This window comes from Lissotriton helveticus, chromosome 1_1 (genome assembly GCF_964261635.1).
Source record: "Lissotriton helveticus chromosome 1_1, aLisHel1.1, whole genome shotgun sequence".
NCBI classification, from domain to species: Eukaryota; Metazoa; Chordata; class Amphibia; order Caudata; family Salamandridae; genus Lissotriton; species Lissotriton helveticus.
Window position 1 is genome coordinate 244,429,593 of NC_136057.1, and position 8,639 is coordinate 244,438,231.

Here is an 8,639-nt window from a genome sequence, read left to right on the forward strand (position 1 = left end):
ATTGGATTAATTGGGTAAATATGGTGTGCACACCACCACATTCATTATGAACACTAACTGCCATATTGGCGTTGCACCTAAAGATGAAATGTTTGGAGAAAAGGCATCACCGTCTGAAAGGCGCCACATTATTAGAACAGCGAGTTCTCGGCAGCGAGTATGGAGGCATTCTGAAAGGACATGGACACTTGTGCAATGTAAACACATTTGAATAACATGAGGGTTTGATGTTTATGATGCATTATGGTAGCGTGAGTTCATAAAGGCACACCCGCGGCTAACCTTTTTCCTTGACTGTTTGCGCAGGAAAGGGAGGGGTCAAATTAGTTTATAAGTTGGGTGGGAAGAAGGAGAGAATAATTAGGAGTTCATGACGAACCGGGACTTGTGATTAGGAGAATGTAAAAGCAGGTACGCATTGCGCACGATTGGTATTAGTGAGGTTCAGTAGTAAATTGTGTGATCAGAACTTAAGTATTTAAACTGATTAAGCCACAGGCATGCGTAAATAATAAATATAGCAATTGTGTGAATGTAACTAATAATTAGCGCCAGAACCATGTGCGATAAGAGACCGGGTGTTCACAAAAATATGCATGAACAAATAGCTAGAAAGCCTAATTTTCGAGCCTTTTGACCTCGAAAACTGTTAGTTTTGATCGTTTCTGGTTTAAGCATCAGGGGTGATTTTATGAGAATGATTGTCTAATTTTATAATGCCATAACATCATTTTGAATAGTACATATGCACGAGATAGATTTTAGATTTGAATGTGGGTTCGTTCAGACTAAATTTAATGAAAAATTTGTTTTGTGAAATTTCAGATACCCCTGACGAAGAGCAAGCAATTGCTCGAAATGCATTCGGTCACGAATAAAAGAATGCTGCTGACAACTACTTTTTGTGTATGGATCGTATTTACAAGGAGGCCTGGATGGGCACATGTTGATACGTAAAGTTTCAAAAGCAATTTGGTGGCGATGTGGAACAGACGGAATCACAGAAGATAATATGACAAAGTAAAGGATAAAATATGGATAAACATGAATGAGACAAACGGACAAATATATTATGGATCTAGCATCCGAAATAAATGCAGTGCACCAGGGTGTGGAGTGTGAATGTTGCTCTCCCCACTTATGGAATTTTTCAGAAATTACCGGCAGCGAGCCCCTCGATATCAGTGCTACAGCAGTCAGCAGTAGTTAGACATAAATGATGTCACAGAACATGTCACAAGTGATGTAATATGTGAGGGCAAGTTATAGTTTCCTCTGCTAACTGTAACTGGTGACTCATCTAATGAGTGTGTTAGGGCCACATGGGGGCATGCTGAGACCTGCAAGAGCCCTGCAGTACCTCAGATGCCATCACTGGGTCCCACAGGAGTACAACAGCACACTGTACACTATTTACTTTTAATTTGACCCCAGGAGGTTGCACTGTGACCCCTGCAAGGGATATGGGGTGAGAATTCCACTACCCTGCCCCCTATAACTTAGTTTTTATACATTTGATTAGCAAATGAAGATCAGTGACTTATAATTGTGACTGCAACATATCTGTGTTACCATCACTGCTAAGATATCAAGCAACATCATTGAAGATGCCATTGGTGACATCACTGAGGAACAAAGAATATTTTCAAGTACATATCATATAAACATATGAGCATATAAAGTAATCAGATGTATTCCAATCCCTCTACACACCTAAGCCCCTATATGATCAAATCCCTACTTCATACAACCTATTCCAACTGCATACGGCGACAGCTCACACTCTAAAGACCTTAACCCCATTATGAAGCCAAGCCCCAACCATGCACAGTCTTCACCCTGTGCTCAACTATTGACATAGCGCCCACTCACTCAAGACATCCTTGCCCCATATTAGGTGGCCCAGCTCCTTCTGTTCACAGCTTGCGACTTGTTTACATCTTTTCCTTGAACCCCCACTCCTTCAAAACACCCTAGCCCATTAGATGGCGAAGCCCACATTAAACCAGCCTGTGCCCAATGCAAAAATCTTCACGGAGGGCCCACTCCCTCGAGACGAATAGGCTGCATTAGGTGGCAAAAGCCCTACTACCCAAAGCCTTCACCCTGTGCACAACTGTACAAATCAACACACTCCCTTCAGACACTCAAGCCCTATTACATCTTGTGAGCAACCAACCACACAACTATAACTCTTATAGCAAGGTTTCTTTCATATCCTAGGTTGAGCATGCCCCCCCTATTGTATTGGGGGAACTTCACCCAACATCCCTTAGGCAGTCAATGCCTGCTGTACAATGACATTGACCTAGTGCTGTGGGGGCCGGAGGGGGGTGTTGGCCATAAGACTGGGCCGCTTTCTAGTCACTGTGTGCACCACCTGCTGGTGACCTGCTCCAAGTCCCCTTTGGACAGCCAGTCATGACTGTGCTCAGCCTGGGGCCTGATGAATGAGAACCAGACTACTACTGCCATTCTGTCCAAGACATTTTTGTAATGTCTTAAAGATGTGTCAAATGTTAAAGGAATGTTCATGAATCATATGATTTGATGAGCACATTTTGCAAGACTGAGGTTAAATATAAAACTCTGGGTCAGTCCTGTGAAGCTTGTAAACCTATTAAAGGTTAAGAAAATTATGAATGAAAATCTTTGATATTTTTTTTATAAAAATACATATTTCAGGTAATATTTGGATACAAACTTTAAAGAAAATAGGATATGAATAATTTTAACATAATACACTTGAAATAAAGTCAATGTTTTACATTCATTCTTGATTAAACACTGCTCTTGGCTTTCTTCGTCCTGTGACATCGCTGCTCCCCTTAAGAAAGTCAAATCTGTCCGGCCTCACGATGCCAATAGATGGTTCACGAGTGAACTTAAAGACCTCAAACTTAGTCTCAGGCGCTTGGAGCGCCATTGGAGACGCAATTATTGTCCCTTGCTCCGCACTAGGTACAAACTGTTACTGAATAGCTATAAGAAAGCTATTGTGTCGGCCAAAACAGCTTATTTTTCAGAGAAGGTTGCTCTCTCTATTAATACACCTCGCGAGATCTTCTCTCTGGTCAAGCAGCTTGCTACCTCTGACCGCACAAATATCAGTTCTGTCCCATCTCAGTCTTTTTGCCTCATTCTTAACAATTATTTTATCGACAAGATTACTGCTATCAAAAACAACATCTCCACTGTCTCTCAAATTCAAGCTATCTTTTCTCCCCCTCCGCCACCTCTGCTGCTGGATCACTTTCCCCCTATCACCTTTGAACAATTTTTTCTTCTGCTTGCTAAAGTTAAGTTCGGCTCCCCAGCTGACTGTGCCCCGGCCCGGATCCTTCAAACTCTCTTCACCTCCTGTCCTGGACCCCCTCTTACCCTGCTTAATTCTTCCCTGGCTCTTGGCTCCGTCCCTTCCTCCTTTAAAACCACAATAGTCCTCCCTATCATCAAAAAACCGGGATTGGATCCCTCTTCTCCCCCTAATTTTAGGCCCATCTCCCTTCTCCCTTACCTCGGAAAGATTTTGGAAAGACATGTCACCTCTTGTCTGTCCTCCCATATCGAGGAAAACTGCCTCTTAGCTTCCCATCAGGCGGGCTTCCGCCCCGGCCATTCCACAGAGAGTGTTGTCACCGCCATTATGGATGAGCTCAAGGGCAAGGCTGACATCGGCCTTCCCCAGGCGTTGGTGCTCCTCGACCTGTCGGCTGCGTTTGACACGGTCGACCACGCCATTCTCATCGACCGTGTCAGCGCAGCCGGCATTAGAGGTGTTGCACTCTCTTGGATAGCATCCTTCCTCCAGGGCAGAACCCAGGCAGTCCATCTCGCAGGATTCTCCGCTCCTCCCCGCCCTCTTGTGTGTGGAGTTCCCCAAGGTTCCTCTCTTTCCCCTCTTCTCTTTAATCTTTACATCTACCCTCTTATTCTTTCTCTTCAGGAGCTGGGGGTCACCGTGTACAATTACGCGGATGACCTTCAGCTCATCTTTGACCTGTCTACTCCTGACTCTCCCTCTTTTCTTAGTTCAACCCTAGTTTTTATTTCGGATTGGATGATCACGAACCATCTCAAGTTGAATCCGGACAAGACGGAGCTTGTCCTCACGGGTGGTCCCACCAATCCTTGGTCCCCTTCCTACTGGCCCCCTTCCTTTGGCCCCCTCCCAACCCCTGTTCCCTCTGTTCGCACCTTGGGCATCAAGGTTAGTAATGACCTTTCCATGCACGCCCAAGTTAGCTCCGTTGTTTCATCCTGTTTCTTGTCCCTCCGTCTCATCCGAAAAATTTCCCGCTTCTTTTCCACCACTGCCCTTAAATCGATCATCATGGCTCTCATCACCTCTCGTCTTGATTACGGGAATTGCCTTTATGTTGGCATCCCGGCCTTCGAATCACGACGGCTACAGGCAATCCAAAATCAAGCAGCTCGTCTCATTTTCCATCTCCCCAAATTTTCTCATATCACGCCTGTCCTTAGTCCCTCCACTGGCTCCCGGTGCACTTCCGCTCCTTCTTTAAACTAGCCTGCTTAGCCTTTATGGCTTACACCCACTCTGCTCCTCTCTTTATTGTTTCCTTAGTCACTCCCTATACCCCGACTCGCACCCTTCGTTCCTCTTCTCATCTTCTCCTCCAAGTACCCCGTTTCCGCAAATCCCGAACCGGTGGTACCCGCTTCTCGGTTTTGGCCCCCCAGATCTGGAACAGCCTTCCGTTGTTCATTCGGTCCATTCCCATCTATTCCTCCTTTCGCAAAGCCTTAAAAACTCTTCTTTTCTCCCAGGCCTTCCCAGTTTAGTCCCTTGGTAGCACTGTAGAATCCGACTCCCCCCCCCCAGCACCAGGAAGCCGCTTGGCCGCAGTGCGCTTTAGCAAGCATCTTTTCATTTCATTTCATTTCATTTAATTTAGCATGACATGCCATCATTTAGATACTCGAAAGAACAAATGTAATGTTTTCTTTTTGCTTTGAGGTTTAAAAAAAATATTCAATAGGTGTTTTGTGTTGTGAAGGGAAAGTTGGTCACTTCAGGATTCTTTGTAGAACCCTTGAATTAGTTGAAGAATATAGGGGCATATTATCAAGCGGGTTTATCTCCGCTTTTTTGGCTTTAAAAGCCAAGAAAGCAGAGATAAAATTATCTCCCTATTACCTAGCTGTCGCTAACACCAGTTAGCAACAGCTAGTAGGAGATAGCGACCATCTTGGGCCCCACTTTGCATGTCAGTGATATTTATCACTAATGACATGCAAAGTGGGCGTGCCAAGATGTTATCGACTGGAAACAGTCGCTAACATCGCTATCTCCTATTACCAACTTTTGGAGATATTCGCGCTAAGTGTGAATATCTCCAAAAGCTAACACCTGCCCTGAGCAGTTCTTAGCCATGTTATCCAATCAGAGGTGGATAACATGGCTAAGAGCATTAGCTCTGTAATGCATGAATATCGCTGACTTTTCAGCGATATTCATGCATTGCGGCCGTTTTTTATCGCATTTGCGATAAACCTTGGTAATACCAAGGTTTATCTGCGATAAAAATCGCCGCAGCTCAGCGGTAAATTTTTGTCTCTAACCAAGCAATAGCGATAATTATCGCTATTGCTTGGTAATATGCCCCATAGTTTGGCATATTCTGGTTAAAACATTACAATCCATTTGTTGATAAACTAGAGTATCCTTGAGAATTGTTGCTAATATACAGAATTTTTTTTGGGGGGTGCACTAATGTTATATGTTATGTTATATAAAATGTATATCGCGCACAAACACTCTAGAGTGTCCTGGCGCGCAGATGGACCATGGCAGGGAAGAACAAATATGTTTAGGGCAGCTGTTTAAAAAGAAAAGTTTTGAGTTGTTTTTTAAAAATTCGGAAGTCCTGGATATGCTGAAGCTCCATGGGAAGGGAAATCCATTCCCAAAGGCTGCTTTAAACGGAAAGGGACTGCGCCCCCCCAGCCGCGACCTGTGGTACCGAGGGATCCTCATCCGACGATGTGAAGCTGAGCGCAAAGATCGACTGGGGGCATAGAGCGCAAAGCGCATTCTAATGTAGGATGGTCCAAAGCCATAAAGGGCTCTGTGAGACAAGGTGATTGCTTTGAATTGCACCCGCTGGGCCACTGGAAGCCAATGCAGGTCACGCAGATGCTGCCGGACACTAGATCTCCTTGAGATATTAAACAGAAGTCTGGCCACGGCATTCTGAATGGTTTGGAGTTTTTTTAATAGATAGCCAGGGATGCCAATATACAAAGCGTTGGCATAGTCGAGGCAAGAGAGAATAAGTGCCCGGGCGACCATTTCCTTGGCTTATAAAATTTGATATTTCTTTAAAACTGCGTATATATGTAGGTCGGTTAGATCTGGCAAAAAAGCATTCACGATCAGTTCATACAATGAGGAATATAGAGAGATCTCTTGATCTCCCACATCACAGTGATAGAGGACATCTCTGGATTCAAGTAGGACCAAATGAAATTTTGTATACATCAGCATATTCTTGCATTATCTCCAGGATTTCATGTTATGCTTGTTAAAAAAAAAAGCAGACATTACAACATTATGCCTGGTCATGTAATTAATATTGAATTCTGGTAAAAATCCTATTGTGGTAGCATGGAAACAAAGTAAACTAATAGAACGTGATCTGCTGTTCTTTACATCATAAGCGATTTTATACTATTTATTGTTAGTTCAAAATTCGTTCTTACATTCATAATGTATACAAAGATACTTTTTGCTCTAATATTAACTCCAAATCCGAAAATATAATTTCGTGTAATTTTGCATAATATTTTGGGCATTTTGCAAAGTTTCTTCTTAGGAAATTAAGAGAATTTTGCCTAGACCTAGTTCCAAGTAGGGACCTCAATAATCCAGAAAAAACAAAAGGACAAGATGAAGTATAGATTTCGTAATATATATTTTATAAGTCAAGTAAAAGCTCCTTCCCAATCATCTCAAAATTAGTGCAGTGCAGCATTCCTGAATAAACAAAATGTCAGCACCTGGGAGGCCACAAATATCACCGTAAGCCACGACCCATTTTCCACGGACAAGCTCTTCCTCCTGCCTTCTTTACTGCTATTTTGACATCCTGGTTCCTTAAGCTGTAGATAAGTGGGTTGAGCAATGGAAGCACTACTGTGTAGAACAATGATGCCACACTGTCTTGCACTAATAAGGAACTGTGAGTGGGCTTCAGGTACATGAATAGACTAGTTCCATAGAAAAGTGTGACACAGGCAAAGTGTGATGAGCAGGTGGAGAAGGCTCGTTGCCGGCCTTCAGATGAGTGGATCCTAAAAATGGTTGAAATGATGTAACTGTATGAGATGAAGATAAGGACAACGGGTACCACCAAAAGTATAGCAGCTGAAAAAAGCACCAGCTTCTCATTGACAGCGGTACTGGAGCATGAGAGCCTTAACAGTGGAAGAACATCACAGAAGACATGGTTGATCCTATTCGATCCACAGAAGGACAACCTCAAAGTGCCAATGGTATGCATCATCGAGTTAGGGATGGCAATACAATATGACAAAATGACAAGATGAACAGAACGTTTCCTGGTCATTATGACTGGATACAGCAGTGGATTGCAGATGGCTGTGTATCGATCATAGGCCATAGCTACAAGAATCAAAACCTCTAATCCTGCCATGCAGGCAAACACAAGAAGTTGTATCCCACATTCGGGAAATGAAATGACATTTCTCTCTAACAGGAAATTGGCCAGGAGTCTTGGCATAAAATCTGATGAATAGCAAGTATCTACAAATGCCAAATTACTGAGAAGGAAGTACATTGGCGTCTGAAGATTCTGAGAAATTTGAATCAGGGTCATGATAGAAATATTGCCCACCAGGGTAATAATGTAGATAAGTAGAAATATCACAAAGAGTGGAGCCTGCAGCTTCTTGTCATATCTTAGTCCGAGAAGAATGAATTCCTTCACCACAGATTGATTTCCGTCTTTCATTAGACTGATCCTGCTGGAAAAGAAGAAATTATAGATGAATAAAGAATCCAATGTAAATATACTCGTAGAGGTACAATAATTACTAATATTGCAGTACACGCTTTATTTAACTATTCATATTATATAATGATTTTCTGTGAACAATGTCATTATTTTAAGTTACCCCACCACATCCTAGGGATAATTATTTCTTTTAATGATTAGAAAGCCAATATCCATCACCGAATAGCAGGTAAAAATATGAGATCTTAGATTGCATTCCTATCCATAATTCATGGAAAATACATTTGAAGACATTTAAAGATTTTATAAACACTTTGAGCTTTTAAATCGTCTTTAATAACCCCAAAGGCTAAAAGGGACATTAGGAAATCTTCTTATTAAAGAGATCTAAAAAAAAAAAAATGTTGAAACTAATAAAAGTGTGTAGAGAACCATTATGACAAACATATTAAAATGTAGTGCAGACAAATATTTTGCAGAGAAAATGTTTCAATATATACCATCTTTCATTGTAAGGGGTTAAAAGGTGAGATCGGAGAGGTTCCACTGCTGAGTTAAGTGAGAGTATTGAAATAGTTTAGCGTACAAGCTAGAAAATAATAATAAATCAGAGTTATGGTAGCACAATTTGGAAAGAAT

The 8,639-nt window shown here is 42.2% G+C and overlaps 1 protein-coding gene across 1 annotated transcript; it reads right to left on the reverse strand.

Moving 5' to 3' along the window:
• Positions 1-7,040: 7,040 nt before the first annotated feature.
• On the reverse strand, positions 7,041-7,997 carry LOC144761572 (olfactory receptor 8U1-like). Its single transcript, XM_078646872.1, has one exon. The coding sequence runs from the start codon at positions 7,995-7,997 to the stop codon at positions 7,041-7,043; it is 957 nt and encodes a 318-aa protein (XP_078502998.1).
• Positions 7,998-8,639: the final 642 nt, after the last annotated feature.